Below are 24,059 nucleotides of genomic sequence, written 5' to 3'. Positions count from 1 at the left end.
TCTAGGAAGGTAGAAGATCAGGATGTCTGATGAACAGGTGAGCGGACCTTCGGGACGTCCCGCTGTCACACCAAGAAGGGCACGGCTGCAGACCCGCAGATTCGCTGCTGCAGATTCCCACCTGCAGCTGCGAATCTGCGGGTCTGCAGCCGTAGATATTCATCACGTCTTCCTCGTTCTTCACGGGCCGTGATGCTCTTGGTTGAAAACATCTACCTCTTTAGCTCCTGATCAGCTGATGACAGCTTCAACACACCGCGCTGCTTAACGCACACATTTTCTTATCAGTAACAGAAACGACGTTTTGATAAAAGAAGACGTAATTAATTAGTTTGCTCGTTACTGAAAGAAATATTTTTTATTAACACGGTTATTTTAAACGGCGTTATTCCCATCACTGCTCAGTTGTGTCTACAGCATGCAGCGACTGAGACAGTGAGAACACTGAGGGTCTCCGCCCACCCGGCCAATCATCATCGTGTTTGTAAGTGTGTTACCGACACCTCTCTCTCCCTGGCTGCAGCTGAAGTGTGGTAGTTAGAAAGCCTCACACTGTTGCTCAACGTTCGACAAGCACATAGTAACGCACAACCTTCCGTCCCCAGTAACGGTAACGGCGTTGCAACGGTGGGAAAAGTAATTAATTAGATTATTCCGTTACCTATAAAAGAACGCCGTTAGAAACGCCGTTATACTTAAACGGTGTTACTCCCAACACTGGTGAAAAGGCCTTGTTGATGCTAGAGGTCAGAGGAGAATGGGCCTGACTGATTCAAGCTGATAGAAGAGCAACTTTGACTGAAATAACCACTCGTTAAAACCGAGTAATGCATTAAAGCATTTGTGAAGCCACAACACGCACAACCTTGAGGTGGATGGTCTACAACAGCAGAAGACCCCACCGGGTACCACTCATCTCCTCTACAAATAAGAAAAAGAGCCTACAATTTGCACCAGCTTACCAAAATTGGACAGTTGAAGACTGTAAAAATGTTGCCTGGTCTGATGAGTCTGGATTTCTGTTGAGACATTGAAATGGTAGAGTCAGAATTTGTCGTAAACAGAATGAGAACATGGATCCATCATGCCTTGTTACCACTGTGCAGGCTGGTGGTGGTGGTGTAAAGGTGGGGGGATGTTTTTTGGCACACTTTAGGCTCTTTAGCGCTAATTGGGCATCATTTAAATGCCACGGTCTACCTGAGCATTGTTTTTAACCATGTCCATCTCTTCGTGACCCCAATGTACCCATCCTCTGATGGCTACTTCCAGCAGGATAATGCACCATGTCATAAAGCTCCAATCATTTCAAGTTGGTTTCTTGAACATGACAATGAGTTCACTGTACTACAACGGTCCCCACAGTCACCAGATCTCAACCCGATAGAGCATCTTTGGGATGTGGTGGAACGGGAGCTTCGTGCCCTGGATGTGCATCCCACAAATCTCCATCAAGTGCAAGTTGCTATCCAATCAATAAGGGCCAACATTTCTAAAGAATGCTTTCAGCACCTTTTTGAATCAATGCCACAAGGAATTAAGGCAATTCTGAAGGCGAAAGGGGGTCAAACACCGTATTAGTATGGTGTTCCTAATAATCCTAAAAATCACGACAAGAGTTGTCTCAAGGCACTTCACACAGTAAAAATCCCAATAAAGTTCAGTTCATTAAGCCAGTCAGTAAAACATTTCCTATCGAGTCACAGACTAGTATCCGTGACTTTACAGCAATCCTCATACTAAGCAAGCATGCAGCGACAATGGAGGGTTAAACTCCGTTTTAACAGGAAGACACCTCCAGAGGATCCTGGCTTGGTATAAGCAGCCATCCACCACGACACACTGGAGATCGAGAAGACAGAGCAGTCACATGCACACACCAACACAACCCGCTCCATTTCACATTATTTCTTATATTTTTTATTCCAAAACTAAAAACAGGATGTCCAGACAGACTCCTGAACCCTTCTGTAAGCGCTTCTCCACAGGAACATCCACACACGATGCTCACCTCTGCTGACTCAGTGACGTAGAAGACTGATTTAGTGCGACATGACCGTTCAGACTGCAGTCGCTTTCAAAAACGTCAGATATGTGTCGGAATTAGTACTACATATTCAAGTGACACGACTCACATTTAAAAAACTCAGATCCGTGTGTTCAGACTGTCATAAAAAATCCAATATGGCTCGCATGTGGGGAAAAAAGCTGATTTAATGCGCTTTTGCCTGCAGTGTGAACATGGCCTTAGTGAGTCTATATTTCATTTAACAGGTAAAATAGTAGTAGCACATTAAATGTCAAAGAAAGCAAAATGTTATTATCAGGAGAGGGAAAATGTTTAAGTAGTTAGCAGAAGTGTTCAAGCCGATGGCCCCCACCATGAGGCTTTAACAGCAGTTAAAGAGCAAATTGTAGAAGAAAGTAGTAGAGTGTGGAAAGTGGTCAGTATGCCCTCCAGCAGTCTAAGCCTACATCAGCATAACTACAGAGATAACTCTGGATAACCTAGCCTTTTAGATATAGGCATGATGGAGGCAGGGCATGGGAGAGCCATCTTTACCAACTGTATTCTCCACCTCCCTCTTCTCCCCCATTTGTTCAGATCTGGGCTAATGTCAGAATTTAACAATAGGTATCCGGACGTTCCCTGGAGGTGTGTTCACTGGGGGGCTGCTGCCCCACTCTGGAAGTACTTGGGTTGCCTTGGGGGATGGACTACTGGTGGTTGTGAGTAGGGCTCCTTGGGGGTCTCGGTGGTGGCTATGGGTTGCTGCCTGGCGGCTGCATTGCCCCTCTGTAGGTCTGGGTGGGGGCCTGGGGGCTCGGGGTGTGGGGGTGGCCGGCCCCGTGTGGGGATCTGGGCAGGGCCTTGGGGGTCGGGTCCTGACATGTATGCTGCCGGGAAGAAGGCGGGAACATTTGGCAGCGCCTGGCCCAGACCCAGGGGCCTCAGGAAGACCTTGGCTCCTCTGAGGAGACCGCGACCAGAAAAGCCCCTGCCCCCCTCGAGAGGCGCAGAGGATCGCCTCGGGGGGCCACAACCAGCAGCCGGCAGAGTCCAGGGAGATATCAGCGGCAAGCCCACAGGCCCGCCCGCAGCCTCCCTCCCCCCAGCCGGCCGAGCCCGAGACCCAGTAACCCGGGACCAAGGGGCGACCACCCCCGCCAGGGACTCTGCAGAGCCCAGGGACCCAGATCCCACCAGGCAGCCACCGAGATTGATCAGGCAGACCCCAAAAATATTAAACCCCCTGACGTGGGAGCCACGAACACTCAGACAGACCAAGGCACCACACTCCACACCAGGTGTGGCAGGGGGAGGGGAGACGAAGATGTATAGCATCAAAAGAAGTCCCAGGAGAAGGGAGGAGTCAAAGGCCCCACCTGACATATACAGTCATACACAGACACAGTCACACACTCGCTCCCTCATGCTCACACATACACATACAACCAAAGATTTACAAAATGCATGCCGGACACCCACTCATGCTCCCCATACACACCCTATTCACTCTGGTCCCGGTACTGCTGCACAATGGGTATAACCATTACCGTTTCCCTGAGTTCAACCCTTTCTGCTGGGGTGCTGATGAGCAGGCTCCCCCGCCCAACGCTGAGCAAAGCAACCCACCACCCCAGACCCCAACCAGACGGCCAGATCTCCCTCCTAGCCTCCAGCCCCGGGAAGCCAAGTGACAACAGAGGTGTGCTAAGACCCCTAGTCTCCCTCCACCTTCTCCAGTGTAGTGTTAGTGCATGTTGATGAGGTGTATTCCATGGTTGTTGTGAGCGGGCAGTGTGGGCATCGTCTGGCCTATGCCAGCTGATGCCACTACACTACCCCACTTGTACCCACAGCCCTCAGTAAGTGCACTTTAAAATTGGAAGTGGGTACCGGCACTCGGGATGAGGCTGAAAAATCCCCCTGTCAAATGCCTTTGAATGTGCTCACTCCCAAGGCCCTAAGTGTGTGTTTGCGTGGAATGTCGTTGGTGGAAGTGTATAAGGTGCAAATAAAATTGGGGCGCAGTTTGCCACAAGAATGCAGAAATCGGGTCCATACCCAGTCCCAGACACCCCCCAGTGAACCCACCTCCAGGGAACGTCCGGATACTCCAAACTCAGACCCTCCACCCCATCACCCACATCATCCCGCAGGACAATATCAATGATCCCCCATCATCGCTATGTGATGATGGAACCGATCAAAGGAGCCCAGAGAGATTGATTTGAAGTGGAAGCAGAGGCTGTATCAAGTGTAATATGATCTAACAAAAGATTTCTATACTGGTTAATGCAAATAGTATCTCTATTGAGTGAGTCGTGGAGGATGGCTGCTTATACTGAGCCAGGATTCTCTGGAGGTTTATTCCTGTTAAAAGGGAGTTTTCCTCTCCACTGTCGCTTTATGCTTGCTTAGTATGAGGATTGCTGTAAAGTCACTGACACTAGTCAGTGACTTGATGCAATTTGCTGGGTTCCTTATATAGGAAACATTATTTCTGATTGGCTTAATGAACTGACCTGAATTGGAATGTTTATTATGTGAAGTGCCTTGAGACAACTCTTGTCGTGATTTGGCGCTACATAAATACAATTGAATTGAATTGAATATTTTTCCAGTTCATGAGGATAGTTTTCTTATCATATGGCAGTCAGAACCACGTGAACTAAAGTTGTTTCAATCGGGACATCGTCCAGATTTCCCAGTAAACAAAGAGAGGGGGAAGTTGGGATATGAGATTTCAGACACTTTGACAGATCTTCACATACTCTACCCCAAAATTCCTGGACAGGTGGACAGAACCACAGTGCGTGGATGTAACTGTCAGGAATGTAGTTTGTGCAGTCTGTACAGGTGCCAGATTACACAAACCCCATCTTAAACATCTGATGACCTGTATAGTGTACTCTGTGTAGAATTTTGTACTGAATTAATTGTAAATTGGGGTGTCTGATCATTTAAAAAGTTTTTAAACAAGTTTTTGGACCAGAAGTTCTGCTCAAAGCTGACTGAAAGATCCACTCCCATTTTTCAATAGGGATTGCTATTCTATTGTCTATTTTGAACAGTGTCTTATATACTTTAGACAGTGTTTTTTTTTCGGGGGGGGGGGGGGGGGGGGGTTGTGGGGGGGGGGATTATAGAAGTCTAATACCCTTGATGGTGTTTGTATTTCTATTTTCTTGAGCTCAGATTTTTGTTTGACTACAGATTTAATTTGTTGGTATTCCAAAAAGCTATTCTTATCTATTCCAAATTGTGAGACTATTCTGTTAAATGGGATGAAGTCCAATCCTTCATATATTTGTTCGAGGTATAGGATTCATTTATTTTTCCAGTCCGGAAGGTTCATCATTTTATTATTTTGCAAAATATCAGGATTATTCCAGATAGGTGTGAGTCTGCATGGTACTAGTGAAGACTCTGTCATTTTTAGATACTCCCACCATGCTGTCAGAGAGGTGCTGATACTAATACTTTTGAAGCCTTCATGTTTTCTTATGCTTGATCTAATAAATGGTAAGTCTGAAAGCTCTATCGTATTGCAAAGTGTTTGTTATATATCTAACCAGGACTCATCTAGTGGGTTATCTTGCAACCATCTTGGTATATATTGCAGCCTGTTTGCTAAGAAATAATAATAAAAGTTGGGTAGATCCAGTCCTCCTCTGTCTTTGGTCTTCTGAAGCATTTTTAAGCTAATTCGTGGAGGTTTATCCTGCCAAAGGAATTTGGTAATTGAGGAGTCCAGAGATCTAAATCAGTCAGCTGGTGGTTTGGTTGGGATCATTGAAAATAAGTAATTTATTCTGGGTAAGATCATCATTTTAATTGTAGTAACTCTCCCCATGAGTGATATCGGTAAGGATTTCCATCTTGCAAGATCATCTTCCACTTTCCTTAAAAGTGGGATGTAGTTTAGTTTGGTTAGATCTGCCAGCTTGGGAGAGACATTAATTCCCAGGTATGTGATATTCCTTGACTCCAATTGTGTATTAAGCAAATTGACAAAAGAGAAATTAATTGGTAGAACTGTGGATTTTAACCAGTTTATAGAGTAATCTGAAACTCTTGAAAAAGAGTTTATCAGTTCTATTGCTTGGGAGAGCGAGGATTGAGAATTCGGGAGAAAGAGTAAAACATCATCAGCATAAAGACTGATCTTATGTTCTATATTCTTACACTTTATCCCTTTAATACCTGTTGTTTGCCTAATTGCTGCTGCTAGTGGTTCGATAAAGGTAGCTAACAGTGAGGGGGAGAGTGGGCATCCCCTCTGAAGACAGAAGCTAGCTGATATTTGGTCATTTGTCCTGACACGTGCAGTTGGTGAACTGTATAAAATTTGTAGCCAGTTTATGAAGAAGTTCCCAAACCAAATTTATGTAAAGTTGCAAATAAGAACTTCCATTTAACTCTATCAAAAGCCTTTTCTGCATCTAGAGATAATATACTAGTTTCTATGTTTCTACTGTAAGAGAAATCTATCACATTAAGTAATCTACGCCAGTTAGTGGATGACTGTCTACCCTTAATGAAACCAGTTTGGTCAGAGTGTATTATGAAGGGGGTTACCTTCTCTAATCTTTTTGCCAGGGCTTTACAAATTATTTTGAGATCAACATTAATGAGAAATTGGGCGATAGCTGGTAGGAAATGCAGGGTCTTTGCCTGATTTTAACAAGAGACTAATATTGGCTGAATTCATGTTCGGCTGTAATCCGCCACTCTCTTAGCCTAGTGAACTAGACCAAATTCTTGCTTTGCAAAGAATGGTCTAGGCATGCTCCATTGGAACCTCAGCAGCTCCTACCAGGACTCTGGCTAGCCAATCACAGCTCTCTAGAGGGGTTTCAAACACATAAAGAGCTGTGATTGGTCCATAATGGTGGGCCAATCATAGTGCTCTATCTGCTTAGTGAACAAATCACAGAGCTTTATCCGCTTTGTGGGCCAATCAGGGCACTCTATATGCCTGGTGGGTGGGATGATGCAACAGAGTGAAACAAGAGTATGTCACATTCATTGTCCAGTGGAATGCGGAGATCATTTGAAAGACAACGGTAGAACACGCCCCACAACCGAGAGCCGTCAATGGAGCGTGGCCAGACTAAATAATACATTTATTTAGTCTGGCTTGCCAGGCTACCACTCTCTTCGATTTCCCTCACTCACCATTGTAAAGGATGTTGGAGCCAGAATGATCCAGAATTCTTTGTAGAACTCTTGCCGGAAACCCTTCTGGACCTGGAGCCTTCCTATTAGGCATGGATTTAAGGACTTCCTGGAGCTCAGCTGATGTTAGTGGCAAGTCCAGGATTGTAGCTTAACTGTCTGATAATTTAGGAAGTGTTATCCTGTCAAGGAACTCATTGATCTCATTATCTGATGGGTTTATCTGTGGTGGTGAGTACATAGTAGGGTTGTCACGATACTAAAATTTCAAACTCTATTCGATACTTGGGGAAAAAAACTTGATACTCGATTTCGATACTATTTAAAAACGCCCATTTATCGAACAAGTTTATTCAAAAAATAACATTCCTCAATTTATATTACAAAAATTAAATGTTAAGAATTAAGTGTATTAAGTGCTTAAACCTTTCAAGTATCAGCATTTTTTAAAACGTGCATACAAAAACTGGTGAAAGTTAACACTTTAAATCATGAATTGTCTCACTATATATTCTCTATTTGCAGAGTGATGTTTTGCTGCTTAAACTCTGTTTAAGGTGCATTTTTGTCATAAGCTGTAATGCCATATGTTTTGTTCTGTACTTTTGAACAACTCTGTTGGTCAATAAAGGGAGAAAACGAATTTCTCCACAGTAGGACAAAGGTACATCTACCGGTAATCTTAATAAAAACAGACTGGCGCACGGCAGTGACGTCATTAAAAGCGCCGGTTAGATTAGCCGCAGCTAGTCTGTTTACGCCTAGAAATCCCAAACCAGACCCGCTCCAAACGAACAGGGGAATCACGTTAATGATTCCTAACAAAACCTTTCGACATGAAGATGTTTTGGTGCAGATAATGTCTTATATCGAGGCTGCACCATGGATGCCCGTCCGCACCCGTTATATGGATATATACGCAGACGGTGATTCGCCGATGGATCTAAATACCCCGGGGGATCCAAGTAGCACCAAAGTTGTCAGCGTGAGTAAACAAACGTACTGCATGCTAGAAATTAAGTCCGGGTTGCAATAAACGGGAGTTTCCTTTAAGCACATAAGCGTGAATATACAACTACGTGCCGGACTTGGTATGCTAATTAAGTTGGGCTGTGAAGCGGCTCCCAAATTCGCTGTTTATGTTTTTGTTTATTTATTTGGCAGACAAAACTTGGATCGGAGACAACTCGCGTGGGAAATTGCAATGTAGCCATGCGGCGTCTTCTGTTTGTCTGGGAGGCGGAGGCTGCTTTACGGCTTCTGGCTGTCGTGCGTGTCGGTGTACTTGAAGAAGGCTGTGTATAATAGTCCATAATATCGATACCACAGGGATGGAATATCCAATTTAGATACCACTTTTAGTATCGATTTATATCTGGGTATCGATTTTTTTGACAACACTAGTACATAGTTTGGTAAAAGTCTCTGAAAGTGTTGTTTATTCTTTCACGATCATAAACTATATTCCCGGTTGAGTCTTTAACAGCAGATATGGTAGTTTTCTCTTCATTAATTTTTGAACTGGTTAGCTACAAGTTTACCTTATTTATTACTATGTTCAAAGTTTTCTATTTGTAGTCTTTGTGCAAAAATTTTGTCTTTTTGTCAATAATTCCATGAAGTTCTAATTGAGCTTTACGTAATTTGCTCAGTAACTCTTCTCCTGTGGATGCCTCTAAAGACTTAATGATTTCTTCTAACTCCTGAATAAGTTTGTTGTCTGTTTTTTTATCTTATGTGATGGGAAATAGATTATTTTACTTCTCATCACTGCCCAGAGAACAGAAGCTGATGTTCCAGGCAGGTCATTATGTTCTAAATACACTGCTCACAAAAATTAAAGGAACACTTAAAAGAAACACGTTCGGTACATCAGATCTCAACATGAAGTTGGATATCTATACAAATAATGACAGGGCAATGACTTAGGAACAAAAGAATGCCAAGTCTTTTAATGGAAATAAACGTTATCAGCCTACAGACCACTCAGTTATGTAGACACCCTAAAATCGGAGTGAATTGAAGATGTGGCAGGCTAGTCCATTATTTCAAAAACTTAATTTCTGCAACTCAAAACTAGCACAAGTGGAAAACCAGCCAAAAAAGATCAAGAGGGAGAAACTTGGAATGACCTCTATGTGTTAACCCTTTAGGCGCCATAGTTTTTTTTAGTAAAATATGAATTTTTTTATATCACTATTTAAAGAGCTTGTAGCTTAAAGCTGGTTAGAGGTAGAGGAATATCAGTTTGAGCCAAATTTTGTGATAGGAACAAAGTCACTCACATAATTTGCATATTATGACGTCACCAGGTAGCAGCCATATTGGATTGAATGACGTTTGCAGATTTTTTTTTATGTTTTTGTCTTATTTTCTTAGTGTTATTGTTTATGATACATATATACATATTCCTATGTAGACATATATAACTATGTATGTATATATATATATATATATATATATATATATATATATATATATATATATATGTATATAATATTTATTACTTTATTGGTATTTTGTTATGTTTATTGCGGATCAATCAAGAACATAATTTTTAGTGCTTCAGTGTCATGAACACATTTCACTCATCCCTTCTGTGGTTTATTTTGTTTATAATTGTTATATATACACACATTTAAAGATAGATAGATAGATAGATAGATAGATAGATAGATAGATAGATAGATAGATAGATAGATAGATAGATAGATAGATAGGGGCTAAATTGATCAGTTTTCACTGGCCCGATCACCGCCACCACATCCCCCTCCGCCCTGGCACGGTGGATCAAAGGATCAGACCCGGTACGAGCCCCCCTCCCCCTGCCATGTCTCTTTGCCCGACGCGGAACATCGGACAAGATTAGGGCTGGATGGGCTGCTTGTGTAACCGTGTCGTCGCTGACGCCGTCAGCGTGCATGCAACAGAGAGTCCGTCAGCCTGACGGACTCTCTGTTGCTGCGCGCTGAAGCCACGCTTTCCGTCTTGCTAGAAGACTGCAGATCATCCTCGGACAGGAAATATTCTTCCTCTGAATCCGAATCTCCCAGTACTAGACAAAGAGCTTCGTCAGCACTGAACATTCCTCTCGGCATTGTTTTTTCCTTTACCACTCGCTCGCTCTCACTCACTCATCTGACTGCTCTGACAAGCCGCGTGGCTCTGCGACTGGTGGGCGGGGTTCAAGTTCTAAATACTCCATAAATTTGAATAGTAACACACCCACAAATGCTGCTTGGATTGAAGTTACAGGTGTCTGCCACCCCGCTGTGTAATGTATTAACTGCATGAGGGCTCATTTCTGCTGCTGTGGCTTATTAAATCCAACATTGCTGCTTGTCGCAATTCTGCGACTTTGGCGCTTAAAGGGTTAAACCAATCCCGTTTTGAGGGTTTTTTAATTGTTGCCACTTTAGTGCACCTGTCGTTAAGTCCATGAACACCAATACAGCTGAAAATGATTAACAATGCCCTCAGCTGCTTAATCAACCAGGAAATTATCAGTTTTAATTGATTTCATGCCAGGCCCAATAAAAAAGTGCTCTTTAGTTCTTGTGAGCAGTGTATAAAGCCCACTCCTTTTTGAAAAATTCTATAAAACCTTCATCTTTAAGCAGTGATGTATTAAACCTCCAGTTTTTGCTTGGTGGGATTATCTTATTTACCAGAGTTAAAGAAACCGGATCATGGTCACTAATGACTATGGGGTGTATCTCAGTGTCTGAAATGTCAGCCAACAATTAGCTGCTGACTAGAAAATAATCCAAACGTGAATGAGAGTGATGGACATGTGAGAAAAAAGTATACTGTCTACAGTTAGGATGAAGAGATCGCCATGCATCACAAAGCCCATAATCACTCATGTACTGTTTAACCATATTAGTAGAGTCCCAGCTGTACTGAGCCTGTCTGTTAAAGTGTCCATCCAAAAATTAAAATCACCTCCAAGTATAACTGGACAGTCTAAGTGTTCGGAGAGTACAGAGAAAAAATTATGAAAGAATGAAGGGTCATCAATATTTGGACAGTATATGCTGACAATACATAAGCTTTGGTTCTGTACAGATATTTTTAACATTATACATCTACCCTCTGGATCAGAGACTGTCCAATACTGTGAAATTGGTGTTTTTGTGTATTAAAATAGCTACACCTCTTTGCCTAGAGTTATAGCAGGCGGAGAAAATGCTGGGAAACTCAGGTGTTTTAAGTTCATCTGCAGATGTGGCAGATCTATGAGTCTCTTGTAACAATATTACATCTGCTTGCACTCTCTTTAGCTGATCAAAAATCTTTATTCTTTTCTCTATGGAGTCAGCTCCATGTATGTTCCATGAAACAAACTTTAGTGCACCCATAGATGTGTGTGTGAGTGGCTAGAATATGACACCGTCATGTGAATAAGATGGAAAAAGTACTTAAATGTATAAAATAATGTTAATAAATAACAGAAAAATAAATAAGAATAATAATAATAAAGACCCAACAGTGTTTGTGGCTGTATTATGAGATGCATAAATTGTGATATTGTGCTGTATATTTAATGTGTGTGTGTGTGTGTGTGTGTGTGTGTGTGTGTGTGTGTGTGTGTGTGTGTGTGTGTGTGTGTGTGTGTGTGTGTGTGTGTGTGTGAAGTGTGAAGCTTGGTTCATGCGTGCGCGCAGTGTTGGACAGTTGCGTGGTTGTGCCATACAGATGTAAGGTGCAGAAGCAGATAAAAAGAGGAAAGGAAAGAATTATAAAGGTTGAAGAAGAAGAAAGAACTAAAAAGAAAAGGTGATAGGGGTGTGAGGTGGTGATGAACAGGTGATCTCATCATCAAGAACACGGATTTAGCAGCTGTTTAACCCTGACGTGATCAAACCCAGTGAATCCTGATAAGAATAATAAATGTCTGACCTGATGTTGGGCTAATACAGCCAGTCAGTCACTCCTCGCTCCTTGTAAAGTTTATTGTCCACGTAAAGTTTATCCACCGAGATGACAGCCCTCTTCCCATCCTGTTTAAACTTTTTGCGCAGCGGAAAGCGGACTCGGCGCCGATCCAGGATTTCCTTAGGCAACTGGTCATTTACGCTGAAGTCTTTTCCTTTGAGCTCTCTTCCGTGACTTTTAACAAGATCCTTCTGCTTAAAATGTTCAAATTTAGCCACGATGGGACGAGGTCTTCTGCTGTCCACTCTTCTAGCTCCAAGGCGATGTGGTGAAAGGTGATGTTTTTTACCGTTTCTTCAGGTATCTTCATTTCGGTCTGGAGAAAGTTCTTGATTGTTTGCTCACAGTTCTCCGCCCCTCCTGTCTGCTCTGGCAAACCTGCGAACACCAAATTATCCCTCATGTTACAGGCCTGAAGGTCCAAAACCGTCTCTTTGAGAATCTTGTTGTCCTGTGTGATCCGCTTCACTCCCTCTTCCAGGGAAGAAACTGACTCCCGCAGAGACGCGTTCTCAGCAGCGAGCTGCTGCACCTGCTTCTGGCTGAACTCCAGAGTAGGGTTGTCACGGTGTGAAAATTTAACCTCACGGTTATTGTGACCAAAATTATCATGGTTTTCGGTATTATCGCGGTATTTTTTTTAAACGTGTTACATATTCAGTCAACTAAATAAACCCTGTATATCGGGAAAATATTGTCCTCAGTTTGTGTCTAAATTTTGCCTAAAATTTTATATTTTGTAATTATGTTGTTTATTTGTTTACATTTTTCCCCTTTAGTCATTAAAATACCAATATTTGCCCTAACTTCTTATTTTATGTCTGCTTGATGTCATCATTTTAAAAATATTAGATCAGATGATACTCAGTACTCAAGTAGCCTTCTAATCAGATACTTTTTTACCCTTACTTGAGTAATAAACCCTATATCAGGAAAATATCGTCCTCGGTTTGTGTCCTTCCAGTGAGCTTTGCAGATGTGGGGAAATGTCATCAGGCAGTAATCATTGTTAAATTCATAATTATTCTCGGAGAGAGACAAACTCTTATCTGCCCCTGGGAGCCCCGTAATGCATAGCGTCATTTCAACATGGGGGTGTCCGCGACACGGTTTATATGCAGGTAGCGGCACTGCGGCTGCTTTATATAGCGGCTCGTTGCATTCTCCCTCAACCCAAATCCTCGGATCACGCATTTTAGCTAAAATGCTAACGTTAGCTTGCCTTGCGTTGACTGTAGAGTTGTGGGTGATGGTCACGCAGATGTGTCATGAGATTTGAAGCGTTGCAGCCTTTCACAGGCACGTTTTCTGCACTTGCTGCAAACAGGACATCCATCTTCTATCAACTGTCCCTCGGCATTCTTCAAATATCCAAAAGATGCCCGTACTTCCCACTTTGTCTTCTTTGAGGGATAATAAATGTCCATAGCGCTGCCATCTCCTCCTTTGGCCATTATTTCAGCTTTAGCTTCAAGAAAGTTTTGGCTGTAAACAACAAAGTGTACATGTGCCGCCGGCAACTTCAGCAGATGATACGGTGGCTGGTAAGGGTCACCGCGCCTACACCGCAGCCACGGTAAACCCACCGAGATAATATATTTTTTTTTACAAACAAGACTGTTATTATTATTGTCAACGTTTTTACTGTGGTTTACCGCTACACCGGTTACCGTGACAACCCTACTCCAGAGATGTTCGGAGGTTCTGGAACTCCTGGTGTAGAACCTCAAGCAGGTCGAGTCGCCCCTCAAATCCCGAAAGCCGTTTGTCTATAGAATCTAATCATTCTAATATGTCCTTACGGGGAGATGAGGCCTCAGGTGAGTCCTGAGGACGGCTCCTCTTGGTTCCAGGTGTTTCCATCTCAGCTGCTGATTTCTTCAGACCCATAACACAGAACTCAAAAACTTCATCAATATAGTTTTGTCAGCTTTCTAAATTTTCTTCACTTACCTCCAGGTTGAGTGAGTTATACTTAACAGATTATTTTTTGCGTTGTCAGTAAATAAATTGGGTGAAAATGTGTCTTAATTGTTAGTGGATGTTTGTTAACGAGCTGCCATCAGCTTCAAACGCTGCTGTGTCTGGTCATCGGCCATCAGCGCATGTGCATCCTCAACCGCCGAAATGGTACAAAGTTAAGTGGTAAACTGCCAGAGATTAAAAAAAAAAGGTTAGGTTACTGAAAACTAGCTTCTGCAGCAATAGAGGTTGATCAAGCCTTGAAAGCTGGTGCTACTAATTCCCACAGGTGTTCCAACATTTCTGGATTACTTTCAATCCCCTCAGTCTGCATAAAAGCTGAGATGTAAAAAACTGTGGTACCATACCCTTGTGCACATCAGTTGAACAGTATGGTACTGCAGATAATAGTGTGTTGCTACAAAAATAGTGAGAAAAAGGCAATTAACAACGGAAGAGAGACGGACCATCATAACACTTAAAAATTTAGGTCTTTCCTACAGAGGAATTGCAAAGAAAGTCAGTGTGTCAGTGAGTACTTCCTTCACCATCAAAAGGCACTCAGAAACTGGGGTAAACTCTGAAAGGAAGAGGTCTGGCAGACCCAAAGCCACAACTGCATCAGAGGACAAGTTTCTGAGAGTTAACAGCTTGCGTGATAGGCGGCTCACAGGACGACAGCTTCAATCACAGCTTAATAGTGGTCGTAGTAAGCAAGTCTCAGTTTCAGCTGTGAAGAGAAGACTTTGAGCTGCAGGTTTAACAGGATGAGTTGCAGCAAGAAAGCCAGTGCTAAGATGTCAGAATTAGAGAAAGAGGCTTGCCTGGGCCATGAAACACCACCGTTGGACTACTGAAGACTGGAAGACGGTATTATGGACTGATCAATCCAAATTTGAAATCTTCAGTTCATCACGCAAGATCTTTGTATGCCGTCGAAAGGATGGTTCCACAGTGTGTGGCATCAACTGTCAAACATGGAGGAGGAAGTGTGATGGTCTCGGGCTGATTTGCTGGATCCAGGGTTGGTGACTTGTACAGAGAGAGAGGCACCCTGAACCAAAATGGCTACCACAGCATTCTCCAGCGCCATGCAGTACCCTCTGGTATGCATCTAGTTGGTTAGGGCTTCATCCTACAGCATGATAATGACCCAAAATATAAGTCCAAGCTATGCCAGAACTACCTCAGGAAAAAAGAACAAGATGGTAAGCTTGAAAACATGGAGTGGCCAGCACAGTCTCCAGACCCAAACCCCATCGAGCTGGTTTGGGATGAACTGGACAGAAGAGTGAAAGCAAAGCAGCCTACAAGTGCAAAACATTTATGGGGACTTCTGCAGCAAATATGGGAAGAACTTTCTGAAGAATATTTTATGTTTATTGTAGAAAGAATGCCACGAATGCGTTCAGCTGTTATATCTGCGGTGGCTACTTTGATGAGTCAAAAGTTTAGAATACATTTTGGTCTATAAATTGATTCCATGATTCATTTTTTAACTCCCAATTTCTGATTTGTACTAAGCTTTCATTTCAGAGAGCAATGTAACATCAAACTGCATAATTTCCAATAAAAAAAACTGGAAAAATCGGGGTGTTGTAAAACATATACACACACATATATATACACACGCACACAGACACACACGTATTGGTAATTGGCCATAAGAGTGTTATTAATATTGGCCCAAAAGATTCATATTGGTGCATCCCTAATATTCATAGCAATACTATGCTAGGACGATTTGCCTTTGCAGCTTTAATTGAGCCAAGCCAGCGTATGCTTTGTACAACACATTCAGAACACCTTATCACCGTAAAATAAATGCCTTTACATTGTTTTTAGTCTCTTTTTTTTCCTCATGTATTTTTAGGGTTGAAGATCTGCTAAACTTCCTCCTAACGGTGAATCAGCAGTGCTGCTACCTGACAGAAACCCTTCAGGATGTTGCCAACCGTTTCCCTCGTCAGACCTCTCAGGTGCGTGGTGTCTTCACTGCTTCACTTGTTGGTCAGAGTGTAGCTGATGCTACGGCCTGGCTCTTGTTTGTATGTTTTTTAACTGAAGAAGATTGACTTTTTTGTGTGTGTCTGGTTTTCTGAGCAGCTGGTCTTCTTTCTGGACCCTAAAAAGGAAGCTCAGATGGCCTGTAACCAGCTGGTTCTTCAAACCAACAACCTGCATAAGGAAGTCATCTGCCTCCGCAATCTGCTGCTCCAGGTACACACACACCTGTTGTGGAACTCCTGCTTGTGACACCTGTGGTCACCTGTTACACACTGGTTTGTTTTAAAAACAGCTTGGTTTGTTCAATTCTGAGTCATGAAGCTAGTTAAAGGCCTCATTATAATTACTGATATTAACTCTGAAAGCACCAGAAACACGGATGTGAAGTAAGGAAATGTAAATTCAGCCTGCCTTAATCCATCTAAGCACCCATCATGCCCGTGACCTAGAGATTCTTAACGTGACTAAACTGATGTGTGTGTTCGGAGTTTTGATCACATGAAACCTGGCGAGCTCCAACAGGTATGTGCAGGAGTTGTAGCATGTGTGCACTTGACTGACTCTCTCTCTCTCTCTCTCTCTCTCTCTCTCTCTCTCTCTCTCTCTCTCTCTCTCTCTCTCTCTCTCTCTCTCTCTCTCTCTCTCTCTCTCTCTCTCTCTCTCTCTCTCTGTACGCGTGTGTGTGTGTACACACGTGTACGTGCACACGTTTGTATTCCAACAAGAGTCAGTTGTTCCTGGCAGGGCAGAGTCCTCACAGCCCATAAGTCAGCTCTGCTGTGACATGGAGCTGTCAGCACACAGACACTGAGGCGGAGGGATGAGGGGCTGATGGGAAGGCAAGGGCAGGGGTGAGGGAGTTTTAGAGGGGAGAAAGGGCTGTTGGGTGAAGTTGGTGGTTCAGTGTGAGTAGGATCAGATAGGAATTTAAATCTGATAACAAATGGACCCTCTTTCTCATCCCCAGCATCAGTCACACATGTGCTTACATACAATATTAAATGTTATTGATAAAATCCAGTCACAGCCAGACTGCACTTCACAGTAAGTCAACCATTTATTTAATTACAATTACAACCCTCTCTGGGGTTTGTTGAACCATCAGACTGGTGGTGCCTGTTGGTGTTGCAGACAAAGGCACGCACCAGGTCCTCTGCATCACTGTGAGACAGGAACATCCTTATATTTGCTGTTCAGGTGAACGTAAACTTGACCCCTGTAGTTCTGGTGTCTGTCGCTGCCACCTAGTGATGGTGGAAGATTGAGCCAACTGAATCAGAGGTTTTACAGGACGTTATTAGTGGAGCCTGCCTTCCACCGGTTCATGATGTGCGTCAGGTTTGATTATCAATAAAGTTATGAAGTACAGCAGAGGTCAGCTTCACGTTGGCTTTGTGGAGTTCTGCCTTTATTCAGACGGTTTTAGAGCTGATAGTTACAAACCCAACATCTTATTAACAATAGATGTTGGGTTTGGTTTGTTTGGACGCTATGGCTTTAATCCATAGTGTGTAGAACATGGTGGGTCAGTCTAAAGTCTCTTATCTACATGCTAAAGCTTCTGTGTTGTATTCAGTAACAAAAACATTCTTCTAATGACTGTCAAATATTTTACATGTTTCCTGTAACTATTTTAAATTTTAGAAAACGTTGAAAGTTTCTCTTAAAATGCATAAAAACCCAAATCTGACTAGTAAACTTAATGTGAAATTTTCAGTGTTTGCTCTTTGTTGTGAAAGTCCAGTTGCAGCTTGCAGGAGTGTGTATGGCCATTCTCTTCATATTGGACGAGCACCAACTTCATATATATGTACAGTGCCCAAGAAGGTTCAAACAAATAAAAATCCACAACATGACATCAGAAGCTGCTATGGAAGTAAAACAAATAAGAGTGGATATTTAGTGCATTAATTATGATTAATTAATTAAAAAAATTAATGTGGGGGCCAAAAACATTTATCAATATTTATGCCCTATATCAATAATTATCATACTGCTCCCTCTAAAAAACTGCAAAGCATGGGCTACAAGACCGTTTTACCTCTTTTCTTACGTGCCCCAAACACAACTAAAACTACAATTAAATGACAGAAAAGGTTTCTTTTTACCTTGCTGACAGTTTCGTTCACGGCTGCAAACTTCCTCAGAACGGACGCTGAAGTTTGCAGCCGCGACTGAAATGGTCAGCAAGGTAAAAAGAAACCTTTTCTGTGTTTTAAAAAAGAACCAACAATGCAGTTAGAAAAGCAACACAGCAAGAACGTACCAATTATACAATTAAATTAATCATGACAAATCGCTCTTCGTGAAGAAAAGAAAGAAAAATTGTTAAGTTTTGTAGTTGGTAGAAAGCAGGCCGTACCTTTATCCATATAAACTTTATTACAGCAGGAAGGGACGAGCATACACACGGCATTCATCCTGTAATCCTCAACAGAAATTCCCCTGAACTCCAAACTGCACCTCTATCTATATTAGCAATATTCTGCTGCCACCTGGTGTTCAGTTCAGTACACAACATTCCTAATGTTCTATGTCCCCTTAAGGTTGGTTTATGCTTGACGCGTCCGCGAGGTCCGCACGGCTCCGCGCGGAAAAGTTGCGTCATTTTAACAACCACGCCCCTCCACCGCGTCTCCGCACAGCCCAAGATTTCCACAACGCGCACCTCGGAAAATTTCTAACCACGCGGACGGTCGGACGCGGAAAAACATGGCGGACCGGCATGGCAGAGGTTCATAAATACAGACATTTGTATGATTCAGCTCTCAGAGATCACCGTGATCAACATGTTGTTAATAATTCTTGGAGAGAAATAGCTCGCACTGTCGGAAAAGACGAGAACGTTGTTAAAAATGCTGGAATACCATGTTGTAAACAGTGATTTCTACTTCTACTATGGTGTGGTGTTGGATGCATGCCGTAGAGCTCCATGCTGCCCCGTTCAGTTTGGGAGAATATTGGCTCACCGCAGAGACGAGCCGCACAAACCATAAACGCTGCGAGTTGTGAAGTGCGTTCCAGCCGCGAGCCGCATCACCGCGCGGAAAGTGAATGCGTCAAGCATAAACCAAGCTTTACACTTCATCAATAACACATATACTACTATTTACACAGCCCAACTAATCTCACAGTGGTTACCTTTACAATGACACCAGTTAGACCAAAGTATATAAATAGACCTTGTGGTTACAGAAATATACTTATTAAAAGGTGGGTATGTTTGTGCATCACTAACATTTTTAATGAAAAAGATTGCTTAGGGGTAAATTGCCTTGAATGTTTCAAATGCAATTAATCAAGATTAATTACAAAGTCTCTGATTAACTGGATACATTTTTAAATCGAGTATTACCCCTGGTCACGCAACGACACAAAGGGGCTGGAGAAGACTATGTGTGATTCCAGCAGTTCACGCGATAACAAGCTCCAGAAAAGTCTGTCGACCACCAGCAGGCAAGGTGGGCCAAGTGTCTTGCCCAAAGACACAATAGAAACATCCCTGCTGTGAGCCAGAATGGCTCCTACAACCCTCCAATTACTGAACAATCCACTCTACCTCCCAAGCTAGTGCTGCTGCCAGTTGATGCTTGATGCCCAACCGTAGAGAAGAGGTGAACCATCCTGGAGAGTCTCAGGAGTCGAACCACCGCTCCTGCACGTTGAGCGGGTCCAGCTGAGGAGATTCAGGCATTTAGTCCGGTCCCTCTGAACGCCTACCGAGATGTTGCGGGTATATCCTTCTGGGAAGAGACCCAGGATATGCTGGAGGGATTTCACCAAATGACTGGCTCAGGAGCACCTTTTTACCCTACCTACAGTGGTTCTCAATCCTGGTCCCAGAGGGCCGGTATCCTGCAAGTTTTAGTTGTTTCTTTGCTTCAATATTCAGTGGTTGAATTATCTGTGCAGCAGCTCATCGGGCTCTGTGGAAGCCTGTCAATTACCTTCTAACTGAAATCAGGTGTGTTAAAGCATGGATTAAAGGAAAACCTTCTGGGTACCGGCCCTCTAGGACCAGGATTGAGAACCAGAGTCCAGTCTGGGCTGCTACCCTTGGAACCCGGACCTGGATAAGTGGTCACAGATGAATACGCATACATCCAGCAAACTGGGGATTGTCTCTAGAAATTAAACAAATGGGAAATTAAGATAATATTCTTAAATAGTGTTAAAAGTGTGAGGGCCTCTCCAAATCTCCAGCTCATGGAGACATTTTTGGTAAATCATGAAACAGAAATCACTTGTGTACGTTTTGATTAAAATAAAGACATCTGATTGGATGGTGCCTCTGAGCTACGTTTCCATTCTCTGAAAGTAACGACAGAAATTATTTTAAACAAATCTGTTTTCACCTAAAGCACCAGGTTCCTTAGAGTTAGCAGAGGAAATCACATCGGGATTGTGTTTGCTGGTGTGTGACCCTCACACAAGACCAAGACTGGACGCTCAATTTGGCCAAAGAATCCTTAAGGATTTGATACAGGAAGTTTTAGTGACTCAGGATTACGAGTCATGCTGCGGTGGAGCAGTGGGCCTAGACATGCCGTCACTCTCTAGAATGAGCTAGTGTCACTTTGATACTGCCAACTGGGCAGATATTTCCCACCCAGTTGAGATTCCACTGGTCTGAAACAAACTGATCATTACATGTGCCATAATCTGGCATGCTGGATTGGGTTTAAACGTCCTCTGCTTCCTGTCAGAGGCCAAAAATCACACTTTCTGGCAGGATTTGGTGAGTTTTTAAAGTTGTGTGCATTTCCCATGTCAGCCTGAATTTGTTGTCATTCCTCAGGTGGATGAAGCTACAGACGGCTGTCGGCTTCCTCTGCCTGGCTGTCAGAAAGGCTGGAGATCCATGAGCTGCTTTGCCGCAGGAATGCTCGGAGCTGCCATCCTCGTCCTGATCTGCAGAGCTTCTGGTGGCCGCGGCTGCACACAGATGTTCCAGAACGTCCTCTAATCACACCTGTCCCAACGTTAAAGCCCCTGCTCTCTGGTCCGGTCTTTTAGAAAAGGCTTTTCATGTTCAGGAAAACTTTTATTTTAACCAAAGGCTTTCAACTAATCCTAATCTCAACTCGTTTTAAGTTTTATGGCTTTATTTGTTGTTTCAAGGTATTTATTTGGTTTAGTGTTTCTAAAATACCAGATGATTGATTGTTTTTCTTTAAAACAATAAAAAGTTTTCAAACATGCCCGACTTGATGATCTGACGCTGAAAAACCAAGATCAAATTCATCCAGATTATAGAACAAATCATCAGATTAGAAACAGACTCTTAATTTGTTTAATCAACTAAGGGATTATTTATTAGAAATGGCTCTTATTTGTGTTTAAATGTAATCTGGGTGGGTCAGGGAAAGGCTTAGTGTGGTTCAGAGAGTTCTTCATGGTTCTTTGTTTTTCTAGTTTCCTTCCACGGAGATCATGAGAAATCCAATTTGTTCATTAATCTCATCTGGCCGTGGTCTCAGGACCTCCAGATCCACCAGAACCAGATCAAAGATGGAGGAAATCCCTTTTGACACTTCCACAGATTCCTCCAAAAAACTTCAAACCGGCGGGACATATGATCCAACTGAGATGGACGCGTCACCTTTAGGTGCTGCTGTGGGAGAACCAGGAGGAACCCTTGTTTCTTTCTTCTCCCGCTCCTCCGTTCCTGAGGTGTGGCTGATGAGGTTTGGTTTGTCAGGCTGTAAAATAACAGTGTTATGCATCCACAGTAATTGTACACCTGAGCGTCACTTCGATGTGGAAGCAGGCTTTCTCTGAAGCTGCTGGTTGATTATAAACAGATAAAGGGATCTGTTGGTTTGAGTGATGACTCAGCACAAAATACACCCAGTGTTTCCTGCAGATCCACAGTCTCCATTTGCTCTCTGCTCAAAACTAAACTTGATTGTGTCTGGTGCTTGCTTTAGGAACAGAATCGTCCCTTGTATCTTCTGTTTGCGGGTATTTGTTGAAGCAGTCGCTGTTAGCGGCTCCTGTGCGCACAGGCGCATCGCTGCGGAGCTCCGAGCCTGGCGCGGAGCCAAGCCTGTCTGGTGTCAAACCAGCCTGAACAGATGCTGTGAGACATCTCATTCCTGCACCGGCACCCTGCCCACCCCTGAGCAGAGGAGTCTGGCGCTGACAGCTCATCATCTGCCTTTAAGACGCTCCGCGGAGCCGCAGCCTCCATCCGGCACAACCCCAGCCCAACATGGCTTTTACGCGCAGACGCGGCTCCGTTTGCGCTCCAGCTTTCCTTGATGCTGCGTTTTGATGATATTTCAGTTTCCTGTTTATCCACGGAAATGATCTGTCTAGACCCATAAAGAACCAAAGTCTGGGTAATATGAACTTTTCGCCAAGCGGAATATATTTTTATTTATCTGTAGCAGTCTGCTGGCTCACAGCCAAGGTCGACTCATCCTGGTGGTGAGTATCGCGGCTTCTCTCAAGCAAACTCAGAAATAACCACATAAATAAGCGCGTCCACAGATAGTTTAAGAAGTGTTAAAGTATTGTAAAAACTAACGTTAAGCCTGGCTATTTAACACATGTTAATTTAGCAGCCCTGCGTGTCTAGGACACGGACTGTGAAATATGAAATAACTTCATTTGATCATATCTAACATTTAAACAGCAGCCTTGTTTTTTCCACATTTAGTTGCTGTTTTAGTGTTTACTTATACAATTATGTTGGTCCAAATATTTAAACACAATCTGTATAAATAACCTCACAAATATGTTTAAAATAAACGCTGAGAATCATATCTAAATGGTAAGTGGCCTGTATTTAATATAGCACCTTCTAGAGTCCTGGAACCTCCCAACGCGCTTTACAACACAATCAGTCATTCACCCATTCACACACTGGCTATGTTTGTCCACATATTTAAACATTTTTATAAGTATCAGATTTTTAAATGTTGACTAATATTTAACTTTTAATGTTTAGATTCAATTCTAAATTATCATTGGAAGCTAAATGTCACTTTGGTTCTTGATAATAATTATTTGAGCCGTTACTTTCGTCTCGGTACAGAAGTGTTGTTATTAATAAGAACCTCACCTGGAACGATGTGATGAGATTCCTCCAGAGGTTCTCCTGACTAAGCAGCTGAATTGTTAGACTGATACGTTTACAGGCTGAAGACATCTGATACACTTTAATACCTTTTGATTTGTTGTCCTTTTCTTGATTATTTCACCAAGTCTGCTTCCAAGCTCTTCCTGAGATGCTGTTTGAAGAGCCTAGTTAGTTTTTTTAATCTCCTGATCTCGACTGCCCAGGTTATATTTTAATCAGTAAATTAAAGGAGGCCATAAGGCTAAAGTGTTATTCAACAGCAGATTCCCTGTCTGAAACATCTGGATCTTGTGCATTTGATGACTTTTTCCTTGGTGAGTCACTTCCTGTTGCTCTGCAGGTACATGGGCTCCCAGGTGATGTGCGACAACATCCCTGGCCTGGTGAACAAGCAGCGCCAGCTCTGTCGCCAACACCCCAAAGTCATGCAGGCCATCGGTGCTGGGATGAAGGACTGGATCTCAGAGTGCCAGCACCAGTTCCGCAACCACCGCTGGAACTGCAACACCACAGGCCGGGACCAAAACCTTTTTGGACGTCTGCTCCTACGCAGTGAGTAGAACCCGGTCTAACCTGCTGAACCCCAGGAAAAAGCAAAAACAAGGAAGGGTGGTGAGGATGCAACCTCATGGACTGATTGTAATAAAAGTTTTCCCTGGATGTGCAACTCGTTCCCTTTTTCCACCATGTGCCTGGAATTAAAGCTGTTACAGCGAATCTGCAAACTCGGTCACAGAACACTCACCCCTCCCCTTGGGCATCTTCCCTGAGATGCTTCTGCCAAAACTGGACACCTGCGATGATGAAAGAAATGAGATTGTACTAAACACTAGGGGTTGCATGACTTAATTTTTTTTAAAGTCGACAGTCAAGTAATGA

At 43.0% G+C, this 24,059-nt stretch overlaps 2 protein-coding genes across 2 annotated transcripts in view; both read left to right on the top strand.

Moving 5' to 3' along the window:
- Positions 1-21,292, top strand: part of asz1 (ankyrin repeat, SAM and basic leucine zipper domain containing 1) — a 117,987-nt gene extending 96,695 nt beyond the window's left edge. Inside the window, exons 11-13 of the mRNA XM_054732762.1 lie at positions 15,960-16,065; positions 16,193-16,306; positions 20,892-21,292. Of these exons, the coding sequence (XP_054588737.1) occupies positions 15,960-16,065; positions 16,193-16,306; positions 20,892-21,059 (388 nt within the window). The 3' untranslated portion in view covers positions 21,060-21,292. The remainder of the gene's footprint in view (positions 1-15,959; positions 16,066-16,192; positions 16,307-20,891) is intronic.
- Positions 21,293-21,470: 178 nt separating this feature from the next.
- Positions 21,471-24,059, top strand: part of wnt2 (wingless-type MMTV integration site family member 2) — a 30,027-nt gene continuing 27,438 nt past the window's right edge. The window contains exons 1-2 of the mRNA XM_015974591.3: positions 21,471-22,525; positions 23,521-23,732. Of these exons, the coding sequence (XP_015830077.1) occupies positions 22,443-22,525; positions 23,521-23,732 (295 nt within the window). The 5' untranslated portion in view covers positions 21,471-22,442. The remainder of the gene's footprint in view (positions 22,526-23,520; positions 23,733-24,059) is intronic.

Source organism: Nothobranchius furzeri, chromosome 4, assembly GCF_043380555.1.
Source record: "Nothobranchius furzeri strain GRZ-AD chromosome 4, NfurGRZ-RIMD1, whole genome shotgun sequence".
In the NCBI taxonomy this organism is placed as follows: domain Eukaryota; kingdom Metazoa; phylum Chordata; class Actinopteri; order Cyprinodontiformes; family Nothobranchiidae; genus Nothobranchius; species Nothobranchius furzeri.
The sequence above is the reverse complement of the archived record's forward strand: the minus strand, read 5'-3'. Positions and strand labels throughout refer to the sequence as shown.